We start from the raw sequence: 26,890 nt of genomic DNA, 5'->3' as shown, positions 1-26,890 counted from the left end.
AACATTTTTTGCAATCGCTATATTCATCAGTGATGGAAAAACTGGCTTGTCACTATTTAGTCAATCCATGAATATGGGTCAACATATTTTGCAAATTGGATTGAACATTTTGTAGGAATGTTACTGTTTGAGCTATATTTATCAGTGATGGACAAACTGGCTTGTCACTATTTAGTGAATCCATGAATATGGGTCAACATATTTTGCCAATTGGATTGAACATTTTGTAGGAATGTTACTGTTTGAGCCCGGATTATCCACATCACACAATAGTTGAGGGTGAAGATTGTGCACATCCCAGGTAAAGGTGCAGGACTAAGGCTGACTAATTTTCGGAGTGACAAGTCTGCACACATAAAATCCTTTTTGTTGTTTGTTATTATTTCATGGCTAGATCACATTTCGACTACAACAGTCTTCATCAGATTTTGCCAAACTTTCAAGAATCAGTGAGGATTTTAAACTTTTTAAAATAGGTATATTTTTTGGTCCTTTATGACTTTATTGATGACATGACAGCTTTAGAGGTGGACAGGAAGCGAATGGAGAGAAAGAGACGGGGAGGGGTCGGCAAATGACCCGGGACGGGAAACTTTTAAACTTTTTCAATAAATGCCCCTAAACCCAGGCCAGACCCACAACCCCCCAACCCAATCTCCCAAAATCCCAATTTAGCCCTTGGTAATGCATGCACTGAACTGGGGGCTCGGGGAGCTGGGCGTTGGGGTGGTGGGTCACTGAGGATTCAAGAGGTTGTCACTGAGCTCCTGTCTGGCTATGACACACATCCAGGGGTGCAGATTCTGGAAGGTAATCTAGAATGCACAATATATAATTCTCTGTCAAGTATTTTTTGAATGACATGACTCTGGTGATTTACAGTGGCGTCATGGCACGGCCCATTCCCAAATCATGACATCAGATCCTACGACTGCCTACTGCCTACGACAGGCCAACAGTGAGAGTGTTGGCAGCCTCTAACGTCATCCTTGGCCTTTGTTCTTTGCACCACTGCAGTGCGTTTCAGTGTGCTCTTCTGAATGATGGAAAGAATTAAAGTTTGGTATACTGTAAATGCTAAGTAAATGTTCAACTGCAGTGGCTCACGTTTTCTTTTCTGACCTTGCAAGAGAGATACTGTACTTCCCACTAATGTAAGAGTGATGCCATGCATACATTATGGTTGCTTTATGTTGCGCTGTTTGGGTTGAACTAGAATATCTTTAACACTTGTGACAGCAGTGGTGACTTAAGAGAGACAGCAAAGCATGCCGCTCAGCTGTGTACGTGCTTCCCGCACCTTAGATTATTTTAGTAGACAATTGGAAGAAAACCTCAAACGTTGTTCAGCCATGGAAAAAAACGCCCAAAAACAAGAGTGCAGACTCCTCACACTAAAACTGGAATCAGCCTTTTTGGTCAGTCAATCTAGCTCTAAAAAGGCCCAAACCCGGGATAAATTGCAATAGTAATGGTTCCTACTTTTAAGTGATCCTTAAACTCCCTTGTATCACTTATTAAAAATCTACAGCTTTATATTTAGGGGAGCATACTTTTTTCTAGGTCATAGTTGGCAGATTTCCCATTCATTTCTCCATAGGGAGGCAATGTAGGAGCAACAAGGTGAATAGGGTAAAATTTTAAACTATGACATATTCATTTGAAACCTTCACAGTTGGTAACTCACATTCAGACAAACTATTTTTGTATTGCAAGTGTTCTGAAATATGATGATGAAATATGCAAATGAGGTCATATGTACTGAAATATATGATGAAAACTGTTGTAACAGACCAAGCATAAAACACATTGCAATAGTAATGGTTCATACATTATGTTGATCCTTCAATCCCTCTGCATCACATATTAGAAATATACTTTTATCAATTCAGTGGAACATACTTTTCCCAAGGTCAAAAGTATCCGATTTTACCCACTGAATGGCAAAATGCATTGGAAATCTGCTACTTCCGACCTTCAAAAAAGTATGTTCCACTAAAGTGATGAAGGTAGATTTTTCATATGTGATGTAGGGTGGATCAAGTATCAATAAAAAGTGTAAATCATTACTTTTGCTATTTGTTTTATGTTTTGCCCGTTGTTGCATAATTTATCACATTTTTAAGTAGATGTGATCTCATTTGCATATTTAATCATCATATTTCAGACAACTTGCAATACAAAAAATCTTTGTCTTTGCTTGAGTAAATTACTGTGAAAGTTTCAAATTGATATCTCATTGTTTAAAATGTTAGCCTATTCCCCAATTATCTTTGTCTTTGGAAAATGAATGGGAAATCTCCAACTTTGACCTTGAAAAAAAGTATGTTCCACTAAATATAAAGCTGTATATTTTTAATAGGCTATGTTATTTAGACATACCTAGGGATTACTATTGCTATTTGTCCCGGGTCAAATGCTAGATTGAATGGCCTATTTGTCCTGCACCTTCTGTGCACAATCTTCCTTCTCACTTAATATATTGATTGGCCAGTTTACTGATTTTAGTAACATTGAGATACTGTAGGTGTATGGGATGCTAAAATGTTATGATCTCTGGGTCAAACTTGATGATCTCTGGGTCTATCATGCTTACCAGCATCAGAAGGGAGAATTGGGGATTCAGGTGGCCTAAATAACTCATTAAAATTGGGAAAGACATCTGAGGGCAATTACCTTTAAGACTGGCTGTTGCATCTATGTTCCTATACGTAGCCTACAAGCAACAGTATTGATACGTCTGTTGAATTTTCATTAAAAAAATATGAATAAAAACAGTAAGCATATAATTCATGGGGTGAGGTGGCTGAATAAGCTAAAACGCTGTACCATTACGCTGACGACCAGGGTTCGATTCTGAATCTGACCTGAGGTCCTTTGCCCGTCCTTCCCCTCTCTCTCCCACTAATTTCCTGTCACTCTTTCACCGTCCTGTCTAAAATAAAGGAATAAAAATCCCAAAATACACATCTTTAAAAACCAGTATAATTCTACAAAAGGTTGCCCCACTCTAAACAATGTTCAAACCGACTTTTCAAAGCACGCCAAAAAGTTATGTAACTCTCTGTCAGACATAGGCTCTTTTGTTAACTATTACAAACGCTACTCCTCCTCCTCCTCCACTTTAGTGGAAAGGCTGGTTAGCCTGTCCACATATTTCCCAATGCCCCGTGGAGCTGAAGGGAGATGGGATTGCAAGAGGTGCCCACAGGGGTTATCAAAAACATGTTTGAAAGAAAGACGATACCCGACACAAGATATCAACATACTTATCCTGCATGTGAATGTCTGGGATGTTTTATTTAATTTCTGGATTCATTTCATTTCAGCTTTCAACTGAAGTTGAGACATATAATGCAGAATTGCCCATGCTCTTTATTGAGCACAAATATAAATATGTCAGATAATAGTTGTAAATTGTGTTATGAGTTTTATCATCTTGAGATTCCCTTGTTTTCCATAGGTTGTGAGTCTGATAAAGTCTCGTTAATATTTTCCCATAGCTGTCTGCACATATCCAAGCATAAATTCACAAAAGTATGATTTCCAATTCAAACCTTGGAGGTGGGTGAATGGTTTACCATCAGAAATTGCTTTTTTTTAATCCCAGAGTTAAAGAATGACTGCAATGTTTATAGCTTTCCAAATACAGGTCTGTTTTTGTCCCTGAACCTTAGAGATCAAAGACCTCAGTGAATAGGTGAGATTTGTGATGCTTTTTGATGGATACTTTTGTGGAGGATTGACATAGAGAGGTAGACTGTTCCAAAAGGTGGGGGGCACCAACACAGAAAGCTTGGTCAATGACCTAAGGTCTATAGTAGTGTTTCTCAACGGGAGCGGTACAGCCCCCCAGGGGGCATTGGGGAGCTCTAGGGGGGCATTGAGAAGGATACAGCTAAAAGGGAGCTGTGTTCAGTGCCATTGAGGGGCATTAGCCCATTTGTTTTTTACTACTAAGGGGGGCGTTGTCAGGCTTATGAGGTCAAGGGGGCGTTGGGAGGCTTGTGATGAGGCCAAGGGGTGTTGAATTTGAGTGGTATATCCTGCTGCATTTTGCAGCTGACCAACAACTGATTGACCATACTGTTAAGTTTTATAATGAAACTTTAGTCATTCCAGTGTTCCAATCAATTGGGCCCTGGAATGTGCATGTTTAGCTTCTGATATCTTGAGCTCAGAGCTGGTGACTGCCATTGAAGATCACCCAGAACACTTTGTTCTTGATACCAGATGTAATCCTAGGCTGTGTTATCCTTAGCAATAGGTGTTTTTATGATTCGTCACTACTGTAGACGTGGGGACGGCATCTTCCCTAACTAACATCATACTTGCATACTCTGTGTGCAGAATTATTAGGCAAACAAGTTTTTTGACCATATCATCCATTTTATGCATATTGTCCGCCACCAGCCTTTATGGACATAAACACATTGGATTTAAGCATTCCTGAGCATATTTGTATAATAAGAGACGGTGTGATCGGAGGAGCCCAATACCGTATATCAGGACATAATTAATGTGCATAATTATTAGGCAACTTTGTTTTCCTATGGGAAAATGGGGCAAAAAAGAGATCCAACAAACTCTGAAAAGACTGTAAACAATTTTTAAGTCTTCCAGAGGGGTGTGGCTGTCTTGAAATATTAGTCGCATCCATCTAATGCACCGTTACAAAGCCATCAGTGTCACATGAAATGTAGGGCCTACTCACAAGGTAACTGCCAGATTGAGAAGAATTGAAGATGAAACTACCACAAAGCTACCCTGCAGTACTGTTATATTCTAGAACTGAAGCCTTCATTGAGTGTCTGTGAATAAATTCACTGTATCACCTTATCAAATTGACCTGAAAGAAAACCCACACGAGACAGAGATAGCATTTAAAAACTGCAGCAGAATGGAGGTCTTGCCCAGCACATAGATCTTAAAGCACTGAGACAATCCCCCAGCCCGCTAACAGTTGTGGCCCTGCCTTTATTGTCCGCTAACAAGTAATCACTAACAGAATTGTTAGTTTAACCAAACAAGGACATAGTTCAGCTAATGAAGAATAAACATACAAGCCAGGTGGTAACTTATCTGTGACAACACAGATATCAGAACTCACAGCAAGTGACAACACAAATGTCAGAGCTCACACATAGACAGAGTTCCCACAGGGTTTAACCAAACAGAGTCTAACTAGAAACACAAAAAGTAAAGTCCTAACTACGTTACATTTTTATCACATTTTATATTTTCAATAATACATTTATAAATGCAGAGAATTTCTTAACGGTGTCCACAAGAACATTGTATTCAGCACTCAGAGACATGGCCAAGGTAAAACAGGATGAATCCTGAAGACCACTCAACAAGAAACTCAAGTCAAAACTGGGTCAAGAAATGTTTTTAGACAGGTTTTTCAATGGCTTTATGAACTAGTGAAAGGGACTGTTAATGGACAAGGTAATTGAGGCTATGACTAGATCAGTAATGTGCACACTCAGATGATTTCCTAAGTTCCACTCAAATACCAGCAAAGTACTGCATAAATACCACAGTCTTCTTAAAAGATGCAACTTTCTTCCTCTCAAAGATCCAGTCATGGGCTCATCCACCCTGTCTGTCAAGAGTCACTTCTCTACATCCATAATACCTTTGAAAACTCTGTCCCCACGTATTTTTGACCCAGTCTGGACTTAATTAACTTGTTAAATGGTTGTCTGGTGTCATCCCTTCTTACCTTGGCTATGTCTCTGAGTACTCAATACCCTGTTCTTCTGGACACCCGGTGTAGGTTTCTGTTCGGGCACATGATGGGACAGCAGGATAATATTTTTTGTAGTTTCACCTTAAATTCTTCTCAATTTTTGGCAGTGACATTTCTTATGAGACTGATGACTTTGTAACGGCGCATTTGATAGTTCTGTGCTAATGTGCTAGTGTGTCTTACAAATTTCAAGGCAGCCACATCCCTCTAAATGACTTCAAATTGTTTATAGACTTTTCAGAGTTTGTTAGATCTATTTTGTGGCCCATTTTCCCAGAAGAAAACAAAGTTGCCTAATAATTATGCACACCTGATTTAAGGTGTTGGGCACCTTCGACCACACCCCCATCTTATTATACAAATATGCATGGCCTGGAATGCTTACGGTATATCCAATAGGTTTTCATGTTCATATAGATTCCTGTTGGAAAATATGCATAAAAATGACAATATGGTTAAAAAACACGTTTGCTTAATAATTCTGCACACAGTGTACGTGTAACCTGCTGACATGAGGAAGACGGTATAAAAACCGTTGCCACCATTTTGTCAGCTATCGGTCGATTTGCCTGTCATTCGCCAGAGATAGGATGCTGCCTAGTTAGTGAGACGCTGTGAGACTTTGTCTCATTTTTTATTTCTTTTTAACCTTTATTTTTCTTCTACTTTTACTTCTTTTAAGTTCTTCCTATTCTTTTTGTAATCTCACTTTTTCTATAATAAATTGTATCCTGTATCCATCGATCCTTTTAATTACAAAGTCAAGACTTATTTTATTTTTGCAAGGGAGTCAGCTAAAACACAACGCAGAGCATTCATCCTTCAATTTTTATAGGAGAAGAGAATTTTGGAAATGTCCAAAATCTAACAGGGGGCGTTTGTTCAAAAAAGGTTGAGAACCACTGGTCTATAGCTTGGTGCGGGGGATGACAAGCTAGTCCTTGCCAGAGGACCTCACAGGGACCTGGACTGGGAGTAGGAGTGGAGGAGATCTGAGACATAGGCCTACTGAAGAACAAGGGCATGGAACATATAATGCAAGACTTCACTGAGAGCCAGTGAAGCTGCTTGAGTGTGGGGGTAATGTGTTGCCACCTCTTTGTACATCTCAAGACCCTGGCAGCCAAGCTCTGAACACATGTTTTATGTAGTCTATCCATAAAGGCAACTATATAATGAACAAGTACGATCTTGGTACAACCTTGAACAATTCATGGTCAGCTGACAGTTTAACAGAGTTGCAATACCAGTATCAGTCACAAGATGTCAGCATTATCTCACTTGTGCTTTTCTGTACAGCACAGCAGATTAAAGATGCTGTTTATACCTTTATTGAAACGATCTCTAACACTTGCACAGTCCATGTTGCAGTGGAGAGTTGCAGTTAGAGAGTATAAAAAAGAGATGCATTTTTAATGTTAACTATTGCATGTGTTTGGTGTTGGATTTTTAATATTAAATCTTGAATATGTTGGAAAATGTACTCTGCCCAATAGTTGATAGTCATACTATCTCTTGATTTCTGTGCCTGTTTCAATTCCCTGTTCTTCATTTCATGATTCATGTATTTTTATTGAGGTGAAAAGGGTTTGAAATAGGGTTTGCTTTTTCTTTTCCTTTGAAATAAAACATGTTAACGTCTCAGAGAATTTTTATATAGCCCACTTTGCACTGCTATTCTTGAATTTGTTACATGTAATGTAATGTAATCAGGCTTTTATTCCTGAAACCCAGAAATGGTAGATACTGTGCAAAGGAAGTGTGCTTGCCACAGAGAGAACCGAAATGCAACAGAAGAATGCTGTAATTGTAAAATACAACATTTCAGTATTTTGCAACTGTGGCTTAGTTATGGAGAGCTGAGGGTCACTGGTTCAAATCGAATAGAAATATTTTGTTGAGCGGGGAGTGGAAGAATGAATAACCAGGAATCTCCATCACATAATCTAGTGGTCTCCAAATGGCACGGACATGGCACACATTTGGCCCGCCATGAGGTTGGAACAAATGAAAACTATATGTGTGGTGTTTGTGGCAATATGGTCAGCCACTCAATTTGTTTTGCCCTCAGCCTCATTTGCGCTACATAATCTGACCATTGGGGGAAAATAATTGGAGACCACTGACATAATCCATGGCATAAGTGCAAGGCATCTCCTGCAACCCTAGTTGTCTTCAGGAGGACTGTGTCAATACCTACAGTAATCCATAGGGCTACAGGCTGCTGTGGATGAGAGTGCGACATAAATGTAGTACTGTATGTCACTACCTGCATGTCTACAATCTAGAAACCAGGACACAGATAGGCCTATCACATACAGTAGTTGTGATATGAGGTGTGATTAGGGTTGCCACCTCTGTCTGACAAAAAAACTAAACATTGCTTGCACACAATGGTATCCAGGAAATTATTTTTGTTCCAGGACAGACCATTTAAAACCGGGACAGTCAGGGAAAAAACGGGACAGGTGGCAACACTACTCACCACATGTATGGATGATACTGTTTTCATCCCCTGTCCTCTAGGGGGTGCTACAGGACCATGTAGCCATATGCAATCGCAACCATGGGTAAACAGCTGGCCACCCAGTATAATAAACTGCCATACACTGCATGGTCAAATATATTCACTCACTCGCCTTGACTTGCACATGAACTTGAGGACCATGAAGACGCCACACTCTCTGCTAGTTGGTCTCTGTTACATTCACACACTCCATTTTGGAGTTATTTGTAATTTACCCCTCCACACTCACTGAAAGAAATGTAAGCCTGTGGCGTTAAGTTCTGCTAGGAAGATGAGATGGTACCTCACTCGCATCACTGCTCCTAATTATCCAATTACAGCTCCCGGTCGGGGAATCCCGCCACGTCACTCGCTCATCCTCAAAGCCGACGCAGATGCCCCACCTCCATCCCCTTCAACCTCCATCTCCTTCAACCTCCATCTCCTTCACCCTCCATCTCCCGATGTCCTGGTTCCCTTGTCAGCTCCAGCCTCCTTCAGCCTTATCCTCATGAGTCACCATCACCAGTTGGTCCCTGTCCTGTAATGGGGGTAGGCTTCGCCCCCTGCCTCATCATTGGCAAGATATGGGGCCCCCTTTACAAATTTTACTCTGCAGGTCAGGGACCTGCGCCAAAGAGAAATGTTGTCTCCCTGTTAATTAATAAATACCTTTCATTTCACTTTGTCTATCAAGTCTTTGGTGGTAGAACTGAAAGAAATACTGAAAGTCCCATTTTTTACGTCAATATGTAGAATTGTGCACAGCGTAACAAAACTCAAAGCATGTGAGGGGACTCAGGGCACCATGCTCAGGGTATGGGTAGAGTATAGTTTTTTTCCCCCATAATCATATTATTACATACATATTCTCTAAATAACAGGTCATATTGAAATATGTTTCTGTACGCTGCATTCACACCGCTGTCTTAATTGTTCCCACCCACTACAAGAGAGTAGTGATTTGTGCTCCTCCTGGTACATAAATCACCATGTCAGAGTGCAGAGGGGTACCCTGCCTTATGTTTCAGAATTAGTATTGAAAGATTATGATTTTAATTACTTTGATTGTTTATGTTGGGGGGAGGTCAATTTTATTAGGACAGGACAGTGAAGAGTAGGACAGGAAATGAGTGGGAGAGAGACGAGGAGGGGTTCGAACCCGGGTCGACCGCATGGCAGGTGAGATCATAAGGGATGGAGGAGACTTCACCATTTTTTTCTGTTTGGGTGTTAGCCAAAATAAAATATAACTGAAGGATAAGAGGAAAACTTTGCATCATGTATACTCCACTTTTATTCTGGTTGAACAAGTAAGTCATAGATTACTGATGGATAAGTTGGACTTGCAACCTGGTTCCATTGACGATACTGATAGTGGTGTGACTGTCTGACCTGTGTACTCCTCCATGTTGATGCGATGTGCACAGTCACAATGATCACGGCTGCATCTCAATATCCCCTCTCCTGTCCTTTCCTCCATCCTACGGCCTTGGCCGTCAAAGTCGCCCCCTCCTCCCCTGGAGGAAAAACAAAGAAAGAATCAAGGAAAGATGGATGGATGAATCAAGCACCACGTACAGTCATGTTTCTACAACGTCTCCCTCAGCCTCCCTCCTCCATCTCGTTCGCTCCCCTTTTTGTCTACGCGAAGACGGATTATGACTCCATGGGCCCCTGAGCCAGACAACAAGAATGCCCCCCCAACACCCCCCTCAATGACATTGCAAGGTTCCAAAAACTCTTCGTAGTTGGGGGTTTAGGGATTTTCCCCCTGAGAAATGTTTAAAATACAGTAGTTTAAATAGCAATTTTCACACAATATGAGAAAACAAACTATGTTTTTTTAGTGCAGAGTCTGGGGCTTCAGGGCCGCCTTGTCCCTTGGGCCCTTGGGCCCTTGGGCCTGGGCCCGGTAGGCCAGTGCCGTAGTTCTGAGGCGTCCACGATGACCTCGAGCCTCAAATGAGGCTACATGACTCAGCTGGAGAAGAGATGTCGTGATGCATTACATTACATTACATTATAATGTGCTCAGTTTGAATGATTAAATAATTACACTGCTGTTTTTATCTAAACGGTGGCTTACAGATATTGCAGGGTATTGGTTACAGAAAGTCCCTGTAGCACTGGCGTAATGCAAGTACTTCAGGCCCCCCTGCAAGCTACAAAGAATGGGCCCCCGAAAGGAAAAAGAGGGCCTAATATCATGTGGAGGGGGCCCGTTTCTTCTAGTCAAGGCCCCATGTGGGCCCCCGCCTCGTATGGGCCCCCTGCCTCGCGGGGGCTGCAGGGGAATACTTTACGCCCCTGCCCTAGCTATTAGGTGCCTAGCTCAAGAACACTTCAGTCATGGATGATATGGGATTCAAACCTGCCACCTTTTCATTCAGTCCATGCAGCCCGATAAGGCAGACGTTCATTATAATGTCTTCTCTGAGGTGACAAGCAGAACAGTCCTGTGGGGCTTCATGTCTAGAGGGGTGGGAATGAAGACCAGTTATCACTCTCGTCTCCATACAGTGTCTCTCTATCCCTTGTGGCTGCCTGATGAATATCTCATTTTGCAACAGGATAACCAATTAAAATGTGTCATTAACCCTCCCCCCCCCCTCCCCCCCCCACACACAGACCTTTTTTTTTTTAACAGGAAAAGGAACTAGAGCACAGTGAACTTACAGTATATCTCTGTAATGGACTAAAGTGATCCTGTTGGGAAATTAATGTATGAAAAGACATTTCCCTTGAGTAGGCCTACAGATAAGAAGACCGGGCAAAGTTTCACTTATAGGCCTATGACTGAGTCTGCATATAACACTGACTCCTATGCTATAGTGGTATACATCATTGGAAAGGGTATACATCATTGAAGATTACATGAGTTTGTGCTTAGTAGGGCCTACTTGAGTGTCATTTACAATAGATAGGCCTAATAAATGATAATATACACAACCTTTTACGCATGCCTACCAATTCCATCATGAAAACACTGCTATGCCTGCCTACTACATGTCATGAAGTTCACCACAGAGAATGCAGAGTATGATCATGCACTCAAAAGCAGCCACACAAATAAGTAGCCTAATTAGGCTGCATGTTTTGGACTCTCAACTCAGTCGAACCGTAAACAGCACACACAACCATGCAAAACCATTGACGATATTAAATGTGTGACGAAAAAGCAACATGGGTGAAGTTAGAAAACTGAAAGGATGAGCTGCTAGGACCTAACCAAATATAAAATATGATTTTTTAAAATTAAATTATCATAATTAGATTCTTAAGATGAAAGGTGAGCCATCTTAGTTCCAAAATAACCCACAAACGCACTAAGCTATTTTTGGAGGGGAAATAAAGATATCGCCAATTGGTGAAACTTGTGTATTCCCCGCCTCCCTGTCAATCGCAAAGACATTCCTCACCATGCTGCCAGTCAGTCAGCCGTTCTTTCCCATCCCTCCAACCTCAATGCGGAGGGTGAGCCATATGGTCATTCCGCCTGCGTAAGACCAAGTCAAAGACGGAATCTGTGCTGAGAGTCACCAAAAAGTGAAGACCTACAAATGTTAAGCCTTCAATACTGTTCTTGTCGTTAGTCAAATGACATGAAGTGAGAAGCCTCAAACTTCTAAACTGGCAGCTTTCGAGCAAAGCAGGCTGATGGCGTTATCGGGGCGCGAGGAGATTCTTGTTCTGCTCGTCCCACCTTGTCAACCAGGAGTTGAAGTCTTAATTGAACGCGGCTCAGCCCAAAAAACAAAGCAGTTTAAATATAGTTTTTTCTGCTCTTAATCCTTCCAAGTGCAACCGCAGGTTTTGGATCTTATCCCACCATCACCACAAGGCCTTATGATGAATCTAGCTTTCTGGGATACGATTTTTCTTCTAACAGGTAAGTGGGTTTTAGAAGGGAGCTGGTTTTTGTTGGGGTTTGTTTGTAGCCTACCAAGTGTAAACTACATCTCTGGTAAAAGCATTGAAATATAACGTACAATTGATTAATAATTCAATTGTTACGAATGTTTCAATGATGTTACTTTGTTTCTCTCTCTCTCTCTCTCTCTCTCTCTCTCTCTCTCTCTCTCTCTCTCTCTCTCTCTCTCTCTCTCTCTCTCTCTCTCTCTCTCTCTCTCTCTCTCTCTCTCTCTCTCTCTCATTAACAAGTTAAGGTACACGTAAGCTTAGGTTAAATTTAGACCTATTGTTGTTGGCAGATCCTTAAAACCAAAGATCTCACAGTCATGCAACCAGACTAGTCCGGGAAAGGCTTAACCAGACTATTAAACGTTTCAGGTGATTGAGGGTTTTTTCTTTTTATTAAGAGCAGCTGAAGTATTTTCTCTGAATTCAGTCTTTTATGCACACTACTGTATGACATTTGTCTGGATGTTGAAGTGTAACAAGATATTATTAAAATGTTTATTGTATTAAAAAAATATGATTTAATGGCAATTGCATAGTACAGGGAGGAACATGTCATGTATTAGATGTGCATTCAATAAGTGAACTGGTCATTAGTTGATTTGGCACAATTTGCATAACCAACTATATCTGAAAGGAGAGATTTTGTTGACAAGGCATGGACAGTCAGACAGCATGATACAATATAATGAATAAGGTTGTGACCATAACCTATCGTGTTCTGCTTGGGACATTAACAAATATTAACAAATTTAATTGTAGAGCAGATGTTTATTGATGTGAGTGATCACACATAATTCTCTCTGATTTTTTTACATGCTTATCCAGATGCTGGAAAGCGGTGAACAAAGGTTATTTGCAATACTAAAAAGGTACTGACTTAATCACCTTTTGTTTCAAACGTCTAGGATCATTTTTCAGCTATGGACAGTTCCCACAGAATTCAACCAATGCCTCAACCCCACAGCCCATTGCTGCAACCACACCTGCAGCTACGACCACAGCCCCCCTACCCACAAGCACCATGTCCAGTTCTACCACAGGATCCACTACCACAACCACCACCACTACTACTACTACCACTACCACCACCACCCATCACCCAGCAAGAAGTAAGTGCCTATATTCTTCTGACCCTGAGTGGTGATGTGGACAGGCATGACCACTGTCCATTGTGCACATCACCCTCAGCTGGCTCTATCTGTGTGCCGTTGTGTTTGTGTACATATGCCCTCTGGTAACAGTTGTAAGGTTGTTGTCTGCCGCTGCGGGTCCAGACGTACACACTTGCGTGCCGCGGCTACCCGATTCAATGCACGTCATTATGGACTTAATTAGGGCAGCAACGCAGACCATTTCATGGAGAGAATGGGCCACCAGTGCAGAGGGAGTGGAAGTCAACGTTATTCATGGGAATGGAACTGCGGAGTTGAAGCCTCATCTCATCCTGTGAGTCTGATTCAGCCAAAGGAGCAGAGAGAGAATCTGAGGGGACGTTAAGAATGGCACAAGAGGGTTTTATGTGAATTTGAAAATACGGAAGCAATAAAACCGATTTGGAATTTAGAGGATGCTGTGCATACAATTGCTGCTTGTGTTTATGGTCTTCATTGAAGCTTCCTGGTACATTTCTCAGTATTATCTAAATGTTTCACGTGTGGAGTCACCAGCCCGTCACTGTTTTAAAATCTTTCATTTGCTCATTTACTTCAGATCTGAGTTAGATCATGGATCTTTGCTTCAAAAGACTAAAAAACATGCATTTCAAGCCATTAATCCCCCCCCCCCCCACACACACACTGAGCTGCCATCAGACAGTTGGATCAACTGGAACAGGCAGAAGGAGAACCTGACATGTTTTGCCTTGTAAAGTTGCCATGTTCACCTTTGGTAACTGGTCAGCTCTAATGTTGAGTTATCTAGGAGGGTAAAAGGACCAGAGGGGGAAATATGGGCGAAGACAAAATGTATTAGATTTGAATCCTTAAAAGGTGTGTGTGTGCGCGTGCGTGCGTGTTATACAAACATCCAGTACTTTGATGTGGAGAGGGAACGCCACACATGCCTCTTGATGAGTATTGTGCTGGGGAGAGTGTTGCATGTCTGCCTACTGTGTACTACTTGTATCGTTGCCTCCAGCCTTCTCTGACCCGTTTTCTGAGGTCTTTTGTTAAATGATGATGACGAGAGGGCAATGATGACGATGTTTATGTTGCAGAGTAATACATTTTAGAGCTGGTCTTGACATGCGATTGTTCCAGATAATTGGGTAATTAGGACAACTCTTCAGCTTGGATAGTCCATTGGCCTGCAATCTATATATTAAGGGCCTTGACTGGTGACCAGGTGATTCTGAATTTTCTTTTTGTCAAGGGATTTTTGTGTCTTGGGAGATAGGACAGTCGAGAGTCTGACAGGAAGAGAGTGGGAGAGAGAGAGATGGGGCAGGGCTGGCAAAGGACCCAGGCCGGACTTAAACCTGTGTGCAATGTCTTTTGTATTCTGTATTTATGTATGCTATTTCCTCCGGGATTAATAAATGTTACTCTACTACAACTCTGCTCTTCAGGTCAGATGAGACAGGCCGTGAGGTTGATGTGTAGGTTAGGATCACAACCTTGTGCTTTATTCAAGTCGAAACTGATGGCCAGTGCAGGTTTACAAAGAGAGAAATTACATTCCTTTTGAGTTGAGTGACAACCAGATGTGCCATTTGCTATTGGACTATGTGGTACTGGATTGCATACTCTTAATCCTGGACCACAGGATGTAAGAAGTGTGTGTATAATACAGATAGATCTAACAGTTAAGTTTTTCCTCTTACTCCAGACATGTAAAGGTTTTCTCTTTTACCTGACATGTTTCGACGATATAACTTCCGTCTTCATCAGAGGGTCGCAGGGATGTTGATGTGTGACGTGCTTTAAAATCAGCTGATGTTGTTGTGGAGCCGTGACCTCCTTGTCAATAATGACATGTTGGTCACACCTCCTGCTGTTAGACTCCTTCAGAGCCGTCTAATAAGAGAGTTGTGTCAACCGGGGACCAGGAAGTCGGTTGGTGATGTGATTCGGGTAGATTAAAATATTTCTAAACAGCAACTTTCTGTTCGCTGGAACCTAACACAGAACCATTACATACCAAACAAAGATTAAGTACAAACGAATTACATTTACCTTTACCACATTTTCTGTATTCTACGGCCACCTCCTGGAACTAAGCAACTACTTCTATAGGAACTAAAGTCAATGGTAATTTACATGTAAAACGCTCCGTGAGGCCCCATGATGGCCGCCATTGCTGTGGAGAGATTGGACCATTGAGGTCTATGGGAGTGACGTAACTCTCCTATTAGACGGCTCTGGACTCTTTAATTCAGTGGTGGTATCTGTTGTTCTCCTGCTGTATGACTTTTGCCTTGTCACAGTCCATGATAGGATTTCCCTTCTACAGTTCTACAGTTGCTGTTGTGCATTGCTCTTCACACACGTCTGTCTTTGTGCTGTAACCCCTGTCAGAGTTTATAGCGGCGGCAGTGCACTCCCACTTTGATGACTGTCCCGACTCCCATAGTCAGTTCTGCTTCCATGGCACCTGCCGCTTCCTGATCCTGGAGGAGACTGCAGCCTGCATGTGAGTTCACTAATCTACAGACCCATCACACCAAACACCCATCAAACATGGCAGACTCATTAATGTTCCTCCGCTTGACTTTCACATTAAAACAAAAATGGACGTCATCAGTTTCATTTGTGTGGCAAACCCGAACCACATTTTGCACTTCTGAAAAGGCACGATAACAGACGCTAATGATGGAGGAAGCAGATTAGCCCTAATTGGTTCATGTGAGGGGAAAAAAATAATGTCTGAATTTTCAAAATTTGATGAAGAGTGCATATTAATTTACTTGGTGATGGCTTTATCAGAGAAATACTCTGGCTAGTTGAAATCGCTGGCTTAGCAGAATGGTACAGTATGTAGGCCTGCCCAGTAAGCGTGTGGGTCTGGTTGGCTGGAAGTGCTGACGGGATGTGAGTGAGTGAATGAGCGATCATCAGGGGACACTGATGAGGGAGATTGGAGATTGGCTTTCCTCTGTGGAGACTACTGTAGGGGGAGGACAATAGATCATCTCTTGCCTGTACAGCAGATCTGCCTCCACAGATATAAAATGGCCCTTGAAAGAGGGATGTCTCCGCTTCAGCCACTGTGGCGCTCATGATGGAGGACTTCAGAATCAAGACCAGTTGGGATACTTCTTATTGATTACACTCAGGGATGACCGGAGCACTCAGCATAATATTTAGAAGTCTATTATGTTGGTGACTGTCATTTCGAGGCACATGCATCTTCCTCAGATATATTACATGGCCTTTGTTGACTAGATTGGAGTCTGCCATCCTTTGCTCTATCGCTAGCTATGTTTTTTCCTTATTGAAAGTATTTTTGGGGCTTTTAATGCCTTTATTTAACAGGCGAGTGAAGCAATGACTATAGAGGAAGATGAGGGTAGGGTTGGGAAACAATTGACCTAGTTTGAATTCGAACCTATGATATAGGTGCCTTAGCACAGCGTACTGCACTGCCCCATTTTGAATCCTATGCTTATGCTCTCATACACATTATTGGCAGAATAAGTTGAGGAAATGAACATCAAAGTTCCGCCATTGCTGTTGCTAACTCATTGACGGGAATCAGTGGTAGTTATAATGAGCTAGTACACTGAAAACATGTTCTCGCTTTCTCTCGTGTCATATGTTTACACACACACACACACACACACACACACACACACACACACACACACACACACACACACACACACACACACACACACACACACACACACACACACACACACACACACACACACACACACACAGAGTAATCATCTCTCTTTTTCTCCCTACACACTTTCCCCCCCAACACACACACACATTCACACACACACTCTCACACACACACTCTCACACACACACTCTCACACACACACACTCACACTCACACACACTCTCACACACACACACACACACACACACACACACACACACACACACACACACACACCTGCACCTTATGCCAGATGCCACCCAGGCTTCGTGGGGATGCGGTGTGAGCATGCTGACCTGCTGGCAGTGGTGGCCTCGAACCACAGCCAACACACGGTGGCCACCATGCTGGTACTCTGCGTGGTGGTCTGTGTCATGCTCATGCTACTCTTCACCCTCCTCAAGTGAGTATCCATGTCCACCTCATCTCTCTTTCTTTCTTTCTTTCTTTGAAGTGAAGACGTTTTCAGTTCTAATTATTTAACTATCGGAAGTTATTCATCTCTGCAGAGGGGAGCTGTAAACCTGACCCCTTCTCACTTTTATAACCCATTTTAGAAAAAAAACGCCTGCTGAATTCCTAAGCCTTTTTTGGGAAATGGTGCCCTCTGCCTATAAAAACCTAAATATCTCAGCCTCCGAAGCACATAAAATATGAAATAAGTTGCATTTAAAAGCTAGGACCCTTATTTTGCATTAGAATGTGTTCATTCAGCTGTAACATACCCACATTTTTAACAAAAAGGCAAAAATCTCAAGAGCCTGAAAGCAGCGTATATGTCGCTCCAGGGACCAGCCTGGGTCAAGCAACGTATATGCAGCATCAGGGTATGAGTTTAACTAAACTCTTTTTTTGCTAAGATTACTTGGGTGAATGAGAATCTCCAAGCAACCCATTCAAAGAATTAGTCCACATCTCTTATCTAACAAGGGCCACAATGCAGAGCAAGTTATCTTTTAAAGTATCTGACACAGTAGGAGATATGGTGAAGATTGTGCTTGAATTAAATACTTGATGTTTTTATGAAGGCATAAGAGACCGCATTCTCACTTTACAAGATAGAGGATGCCCAGAGATCAGTAATTTCAACAGTAGTTACAAATACTCATACTACTATATTCTGTTGTGCTGAAATGTGTACATGTAGGACAAACATGTCACAACAACATGCCAGGGTTCCTGTGTGGAATAATATGGAATTGTATTAAAATGTCCAGGTATAGGCTTATGGAAACAAATTTGGCATGTGGAGAATTATTTCTATTTCCAGACGTTGGCTGCTACAGTCGCTGTGGCATGTAATTGGCAGCGAGTGTAACAGCCAACGCTGTGGCACAAGGTCTGCCAGACCTGCTATACCTGTGGAGAATGACTAATGGGCTACAAGGTGCTCCGGTACAACTCAATCTGCTATTGTTTCATCATCTTTTACAGTATTGTGCAGTTGTCAGCAGTGTTGTTTTCTCCCACATGCGTAGTAGGGTATATTTAAAAACTGTTTTTGAACATCACATCTGAAGCAAAATCTGAGTTATGGTGAGCAAATAATATATTTTTCGTTGTGCTTGACGTGTAAATTGAAGTAATGTAGTTCCAAATGTACACAAAACTTGCCATATAGTGTAAAAGACAGTTTCTGTGTCTGTCTGTGTATCACTTGGAACTACACCTGCACTAAATTGGAAATTAATCATTTATGGAAATGTGTGCTGTGTGAACCTAAACCAAGACAAATGAACGAGTTTAGAGAAGACTTAGGGCAAGAGTTTGAAATTAATTTTCAACCTGAACAATATGTGGGGCATTAAATGTAATCCCTGTATTTCCGTAACAGTCTTTATACAATTACACACACACACACACACACACACACACACACACACACACACACACACACACACACACACACACACACACACACACACACACACACACACACACACACACACACACACACACACACACACACACAGTTTTTATATGATGCTCACCTAAAATATTATTCTCTGTCAAGAAGGGCATATATATGGAATTAGAAAGCAGCATTTTCTGTCACAGGTTACCCTCAACAAGAAAAGACATCCCTCGCCACCAATTCAATGTCCCTTTGCTACCAGGATATACACCTGCCAGTGGTCACATTATACAGACAAACTAAATGCTACAGTTGAACTCAATAACCCCCTTCCTATTTCTCTATTTCTCTCCTCTCCTCCCCCTTCCACTCATTCCCCCTCTCTACCTTGTCTCTCACTCTCTTTCTCTCTCTTCCCTTCCTCTATTAATCGTCCATGTTGTAGCTGCTGGTGGAGGCGTGGGGGTTGTGATCGAGGCTGCGTGCTGCCGTGCTTCTTGGAGAAACCCAGCAGTGTTCTGAAGACCAGGAGCTCCTGCTGCCACTCTGAGACCAGTAAGCGCTCGCTTTCTCCCTCGCTCTCCCCCTCACTCTTACTCCAACCTCCTGGCCCCCACTTTACTTTGGCTTTTTGCGCTTCGTAAGCAAGATTGTCATATTTGTCGTGGGGAGCTTAATTATATGTGTCGATGGGGGGGGATCTGGGTTTTGTCATCCAACGTTGAACTAGAATGGGAGGTGAGATGTGTAAATGCCCTGCTGTGCTCTTTTTGCTGAAGCGTTCACGTTCACCTGGCAGCCCATATGGCTGCTGTACCCTCTGTGAGGACGCTGCAAAGGCAAAAACTCAACTTTGGGTCATGTTCGGCAGGAAGGATCCAATCCACACATCGAAGACACATACATTAGGAGCTCAGGAAAATTTAGGGGTGAAGCTAGGGGTGAAGTCAGAAACCAAATTCAGATGCACACATAGAGAGAAAATATACAGTAGATCCACTTGTGATTGGATACGGTTGGTACAGTTGATGTGTCATTTCCTGACGGTGAGTAACTGTAATAAAGAAAAATGTTTTTTTTTAAAGGTGTGTGCTCCTTTATTTACTTACTCAGAAATGTAGATCCACACATACAGTATATTCTGTTCTGCTAAACATCTGCTGTCAAGAGTAGTTAAATGGTTATTCTCTGGGGAAACAGGCTTAGGGTGGGATGATTTATTTCATTGCAGGGCTTTAATGGCATTCAGAAGTCGTTACAACAAATCCAAACATGTCTCTGAGCCCTTTGCATGAAATTGGACCAAGGCCTTGTAGAGCTTGAGGTTTTGTCCCTGCGTCTTCTGTGCCAGCCCTGAACTTTTGCCCGAGATCCAAGTGAACGCTGAGAGGGTTTTGGCCGGAAATGTCCAGATGATTGTGGCATCGTTTGCCCCCATGTGAGACACTGGATAGCTACATGACCTTATGCAATTAGAACTGGAATGGTTGGAATCTTGGACAGTGAGGAGGATCTGCAATTATCTTGGATGCGGAGGGTGCTCTGTCCGTGGGGGTATAGCACTCTATTTATTATTGAATTCAATTTGGTGGATAAAAACGGCACAGAGTTTTCTGGTCAGTGGTATAAAATGACTCGATATGTAGAAGTCATTGTTGCAACAGATGTATGCTCATTATATTTCTTTTTGACATCATAAAGTACTCCATGAAATGTCATAATTTGCTTTTGTGCCTGTCATTTTACCTCACCTCTTGTCTTTTATTTGTCTCTTTGCATGTCTTTCCAGCCCTTCTTACCTATGCACAAGGTATCACTTTATAGTAGTTTTAGGTAACATTCAGTAGTCCACTATAGACAATACGGTCAGTTCAAAACTATTGTTCATGTATATGCCCATGCAGTGACATTACCATGCAATTTCAATCAGGCCAGGCCTTTTTACCCCGTTAAAGGTTAAACATAAATAATTAGTAATAGAAGGAATTTCATAGAACTGTGAAGTACACCAGAACATCAAGTGCAAGGTAATAACAATGCAGCATGTAAAGTACTTTGTCTTGCGTACCTTTTTAAGTATTTTGGAGCACTTAAAAGTAATGTTTTGGTATGGGCGAAAACACAGTTCACAAATAGACTTGTTATTCGAATTACTTTCATGAATTTGAAAGAATTTTTAAGCACTAGAGAGGGTCTCTTCCCTCTTTCCGCTTTCATATAGACAAAGGAGTCATTTGGTCCTGGCCTTACATTCAACTTCTGCAAGAAGGATCACTAGATGGCAAATATGATTTGATTATTCAGGCTAAAAAGCTGGAAATTTAAATCGATTGAACTGGATGTGTGGGAGAGATGCTCCTCACAAACTGAAGTCAGTGGGGCACATGAGCAGTATGTTATGCCTGACAGTACGTTAGCATTCCATCATCACTGACATCATCCATCACCATTCTGTTATTGTGATGAGAAATCCTTAGTGAGGTGTTTGCCTCATAGTGGCTTATTGATGTTGAATGATACCACATGACTCCACATTGTCTGTGTTTTTATATTTCCTTCCTCTGACAGTGGTTTGACAGCTGACCCGGCCGCATGCCTCTGTCCCGTCGCCCATCCCTCCACCCCATGCTTGACCTTCTCTCAGCCTCTCGCCAATTGCATGGAAACACTCGGGACTCAACCATGGGAGAGAGGGCACACCCCTCCCACATATGGACTCGGAGAAGGATGCGGTCATCTCCCCCGATGGGGACTTGATTGGGACACTGAGCTGGTATGCGGATGACCTTAAGGACCTTGTGAACTTTCATCAGGACCACAGACAGTGACGTTGACGAAGGAATAAGGCTGTGAAACAAAGACTGAAGGAAAGCGTTCAGTTAAGTATTCGACTGCACGTGGCCTAATGGCAAATGACTTGGTCTGCAATACGAGTAGGTGATGTTTTGAGGACTTCAGAATGAGCAGTGTTACTGGTAATTAGGAATGTGACTTTTGCACACGTGGTACTTGACCCCAAGGACATTCAAGACTCTTTGTGTTTGTCCTCCATTTTTGTCTTTTAAATAACGGTAAATCACTTTTAAAAACAAAAACTTATGCCACATACAAAAATGGCAAGCACAAGTTTGTTTTAGCTACATGGTGTTAGATATTAACAGAGGACTAAAACCTCTACGTAATTATTGTTCTTCGGATTTTAACTTTTAATAGTAATGGATTTGCACATATTTGCCAAAGGTGGACAAAAATGGGACATGAATTTGTGACTTGTACAACTTGGGTGTTGATTATCATGGGCTAAGCTACGATGCTTGGTAAATGACCTTAAAAAAAGAATGACGAATGACATGTTAAGACAATTTTGTGAACAAACCTACAGCATGCTGCGCTGAAAATATACATTTGATATTCAATGATGAGAATGGACTGTATCTCCTAAGGGCACACCCTGGTGACCATGTGTGAAGAGAGACTTGTATAGCTAAATATTTCTTTATTATTATATTTTTTCATTATGAGACTGCCCAATAATCTTTGCACATACAGTGCATCTGCCTTTACAGCACATTTTGCATGGCTCAAATACGTGAAAATCAGTTCTGTCATTTGTTGGAATTTAGTAAGCAAGACATGTCTTTGGAATAGCATTGATAATATTGGGACATATGATATTTCTATGATGTTTGTGTCCCTCACGTTTGTATTTGGAGTGTTCACTTAACTTGACCGCACCGCAGCACATGAAGGATGCACTGAAAAGGATAAAAGTGTGTAGGCAAAAAATCAGCATATCCACATACAGTATCTCACATCCCTCACCAAGCAAATTACAAATACATTATTACAATCCTGTTCAATTCAAGTCTTCAAAATTTGGCAAAATCTTCATAATTTGGCAATTACTCCACTTATGATATATCGTCTTACTGTAAACTAATGGTGTAGTCCAAACTGCAGAGATAGAATGCCAAAACTAACTAGTTATGTTGACCTTGCATTAAAATAATCTGCTTCTCAAATTCATATTCATAAACCTTCAGTTGAACCAGAACCACAATTTTCCCCCACGCAAGACCTACTTTTCACTATTCACTATTTAAATCTTTAACTCTTAATGCACAGTGTATTGCACCCAATTCACTAACATGGGAACCACCCCACACACATGCACGGGCACTGTATGGCACAATGTTTTCTTCAAAGCTGTCGTCTGAACTACTAATCTCAATGAATGTCGAGGGCCCTATAGAGGTCATGCAGTGTGCATCCCCTGTGTTTGCAAAGCGTATCTGTGTCTCTTCTTGAGCCTGGGGTGCAGGATGGCTTATGTGCAAAGTTGTTTTTTTTTGTTCATTTTCATTTACCTGACAATATGGCGTCGCCGAGTTTCAAGGTGGTGCTTATTGAATGGAAAGAAGGATAATGTATTGTGCATCAAGATGCTGTGTTCCTACTGTGCACAGTATAGGAAAAAATTAGGGCAAGAGGAAAAAAAAATGTTTTGAGTTTCCTTCTGTTTCTTTTGACTTTTGAAAATGTGTTTTGAGTGCGCTAGATGCTCTGTGTGGTTCATAAGAATGTACTGATCTTGTCAACGTCCATATGGCTGAACAGGAAAAAAAAAACATCCAGCGAAAAAGACCTGTGGAAATACCTCAAATATCTTCAAACAAAATGGCTTATTGTATTTATGACCTTATTTATTGGCTTATTTATTTAAGTTGTTTGGATGGACGTTATGTTGTCTTTGTTGTTTCTGCCCTTATGTGAAGGAAAGCGCAGATTGAGTGGTAAAGGTCAATGACAATTAGTGGTTAAGGCTTTACACAGCCAGTCTCCATGTCAGATGGGATGGGTAGATTAGGAACTGTTCTGCTCTCCACCCTGCAGTTTAAACTCCGAGAGAACCAACATGATGTAAACAACTGATTTATGCTGCAAAGATGATGTGAGGAGTATGCAGATGTCTAAATATGTAAAAATAGATGGTGGATGTCGCCCTGAGGGTGTTGTATGTAAATGTAAAATACTCTTATGGTGCTTTATGAATGATGATTGACTGCATGTACATGGGTGGTGGTGGTGGTAATTTTGGCCAGAGGCCCCATCAGTATTGTTAATCACTGCTGAAGCCTCTGGCACAAAGACAAAAAACTCCTGTTTTTTTCCTGTGCTCAATATGGAATATGTATCAGTCAGTCCCCAAAACATAACTGTATAGCTGTTTTGAGAACTGAAAGATAACACATAGCTGTAAATACAAGTTGCTTAAATTTTCATTAATGTCTGCAAAGACTTAAAGGAGCAGCCTGCCATTTCTGCAAATGGGCTGATTTTACACCTCCTGTTCTTCCAGACATTCTATGACTCTGGTGACACAATCTCCAAGCTAGCGTGCACCATTGAACTGAATGGCACCAGCTAACAGCCAATGGTCCTATTCAGTTCAGTGATAACATGCCAACTTGGAACTAGGAGTAATATCACCAGACTCAGATGGCTGGAAGAACTAAAAAACTCAAGTATCAAACTCAAGGAGAGGTGGGTAATGGGCACATATCCAGAAATGCTGGAACTGTTCCTTTAAGCTTAACGGATGTCATAGCTTAAGCCTATCATAAAAGGTGTAAATGGGCATCTAGGGTAAGTGGGTACACAACAGGCATGCCTTTGTATGTATGATGCTTACAATATACATGTACATCTCACATTGTGAATGGGAACATCATTCTGACAATCACCATAAAGAAACCATCTTGTTAATATCATAGTACAAACCTTGCTTAAGAAATGATCATTGTGTATTGTAATGTCAACTGCATTATTGATGTGTGACGTAATTCTGTTTGTATTCTTTTTTTGTTTGTTGGTTTTTCAAATAAGACTGAAAGCTCATATTTAACTGATGTCTGCCTTGCTTCATTTTGTCCGTATTCTATTCTCTCTCTTCACTCCACAATCATGTTTTGCTCACGGTACCGTGCAGTGTGGATGATCCAGCATATTGGCACGCACACACCTCATCTTTCCCTTTTTGACACCACTCTTTGTCTTCCTCATTCTGTCCTAGCTTTCAAGCATCCAGTTATTCCCCCCCATCTCCTGAATATTTCAGGAGAATCAAGTGGAGGGAAAAAAAAGCTAAACATAAAAACTCCTCCTCACTAATTCCTCAGGCACAATTGAACAAAGAGCCTCCCTTCCAGAGTGCTCTTTTTGCTGTGGGAAAGCTTTCTCCCACTTCCTGTCCATTTATTGACTTTGCCAGTTATTATTTGTTTGCTGGTGCTCTCCCAGACTCCTTTTGTGTGCTGAGGAGAGTGCCGTGACGAGTGTCGGGGAAGCGGCCGGCCGGCCGGCAACAGCCCACGAGCAGTGGCAAACCTCAGAGCACAGGGCACAGCACAGACATAAATAGATATCTATAGAGACGTATACATACAGTATGTGTCCATAGTGTGGGGCATGTCTGAGAGATCCTGCTAACGTTGGGTCCTACTTATTTTTATTGTTTCATCCAGTGGTGGCTCTACCTATTTGGAGGCTCTACTGCAATACTATATAAACATAGGGCCCTCTTGAGTTCTTTTTGCTGTCATTTCCCATGGCGGGGCTGACTGTTGAGGGGGCCCTTCAGTGCAACGTTGTGCTAGGGCCCTAGGCAATTGCCTAGTCTGCCTATTGGTAAAGCCAGCACTGGTTTGGTTCACATTGACTCATAATGGGCCCCTGCTGTCACATTCAAAAGTCCCATCTCTCTCTCTCTCTCCCCTCGTCTCTTGCGTCCAGAGTAATGTTTGCCAATCCTATTAGGAGGAAATTGGATTGGTGTGGAGCTTTTTAGAAGCGACTGGCTAAGCCACCAAAGCCATAGCCGTCCTAGAGATCCCTGCTTAGGGACTTGTGCATACTGTATACACAAACTGCCTACAGGTCGGCAAGGCTAGTGCAGTTGTAATAACCTTTGCACTGTTGAATGTTTTTATTACAACAGGATGGCACATTGTCCTATTTCCCTTACACATGGAGAGACTGGGAGGTGATTCCTGGCCACCCCTCGTCCCTTGCTTCCATTTATCTCCGACTCTGATCCCCTCAGACGCGCATCCATTTATCTTGTCCGCCTTTGATCTCCTTCCAAGCTTTACTGGTATCTGCGTCTGGGCAGATGGGGAGGAATAAGACTTTTGGAGCATTAGGGGTAGAAGTGATCCCCCCTCCCCACTAACAGCTTGATGTGTTTTTTTATTTATTTATTTTTTTAAAGGGGCATTTTGCTTTAATTTCGATGGGATAGTATGAGAGGTGACAGGCAGTGAGTGGGAGAGAGAGAAGGGGGAGGATCGGCAAAGGACCCGGGCAGGAATCGAACCCGGGTCGCCGGCGTAGTAATCTAGTGCTCTACCATTTGGCCACGGTAGGGCCCTGCTCAATGTTTTTACTATCCAGATCACTGGATGTATGATTGACTTGGAGCTAGGATGCCGAAGATACAACAGTGATGCAGATGACCTCTATACTGTATACAGTAGCTGAACATTTACACATTGCATTACATTAAAGGGTAATATGTTTCAAAGATATCCTGAACCTCCAAGTAAATGTGATGCGTCATATACAGTTGCTGATGCACACATAGTAGTTTTAAATATAACCTCGCCATACAATCCATGTTGAGAGTCCTGTAAACCATGTGTATAATTTAGCCAAAGAATGTTCACATGAAATGTACAGTTTAAATTTATCCAGTTCACTTTTGTCCAATGAAGTGATTTCTGGTCTCTTTGTGTCAGTGTGCATCTCCTATGCATCTGGTTAAGTCAATAGAGGGCATGGCATGGTTAATACAAAGCATAATTCATACACAAAACTGTACAAATCTAATCCTGATTGAGTTATTTTAAGGAATTACTTCAGTCATGGTAAACTAATTTGCTGGGAAAAACTCTCTGCTCTAAACTCAACTTGAGCAAATTCTGTGTCAAAGTAAGACTACATGGCTTTTAGAGTATTGAAATAC

General features: G+C 41.8%; 1 protein-coding gene across 2 annotated transcripts; it reads left to right on the top strand.

The window, feature by feature from the left end:
• The first annotated feature begins 11,690 nt into the window (after window positions 1-11,690).
• tgfa (transforming growth factor, alpha) lies at window positions 11,691-24,772 on the top strand. 2 transcript variants are annotated; one of them, XM_063216484.1, is made up of 6 exons: window positions 11,691-12,153; window positions 13,091-13,294; window positions 15,701-15,815; window positions 17,266-17,415; window positions 19,313-19,422; window positions 21,436-24,772. In XM_063216484.1, the coding sequence occupies exons 1-6, from the start codon at window positions 12,111-12,113 to the stop codon at window positions 21,441-21,443; spliced, it is 630 nt and encodes a 209-aa protein (XP_063072554.1). In that variant the 5' UTR covers window positions 11,691-12,110; the 3' UTR covers window positions 21,444-24,772. The 2 variants fall into 2 exon arrangements, with proteins under 2 accessions (XP_063072554.1, XP_063072553.1); XM_063216483.1 differs by lacking the exon at window positions 21,436-24,772 and having other exon boundaries at window positions 12,081-12,153; window positions 19,313-19,848.
• The last annotated feature ends 2,118 nt before the right edge of the window (window positions 24,773-26,890 follow it).

Source organism: Engraulis encrasicolus, chromosome 14 (genome assembly GCF_034702125.1).
Source record: "Engraulis encrasicolus isolate BLACKSEA-1 chromosome 14, IST_EnEncr_1.0, whole genome shotgun sequence".
NCBI classification, from domain to species: domain Eukaryota; kingdom Metazoa; phylum Chordata; class Actinopteri; order Clupeiformes; family Engraulidae; genus Engraulis; species Engraulis encrasicolus.
Note: the sequence above shows the minus strand (reverse complement) of the source record. Positions and strands in the feature narration are given on the sequence as shown.

Coding starts and splice junctions, on each gene's coding strand:
- tgfa (XM_063216483.1), top strand. CDS start 12,111: ATGATGAATCTAGCTTTCTGGGATACGATTTTTCTTCTAACAG. Junction 13,295..15,700: donor CACCCATCACCCAGCAAGAA/GTAAGTGCCTAT, acceptor AACCCCTGTCAG/AGTTTATAGCGGCGGCAGTG. Junction 15,816..17,265: donor GAGGAGACTGCAGCCTGCAT/GTGAGTTCACTA, acceptor ACCTTATGCCAG/ATGCCACCCAGGCTTCGTGG.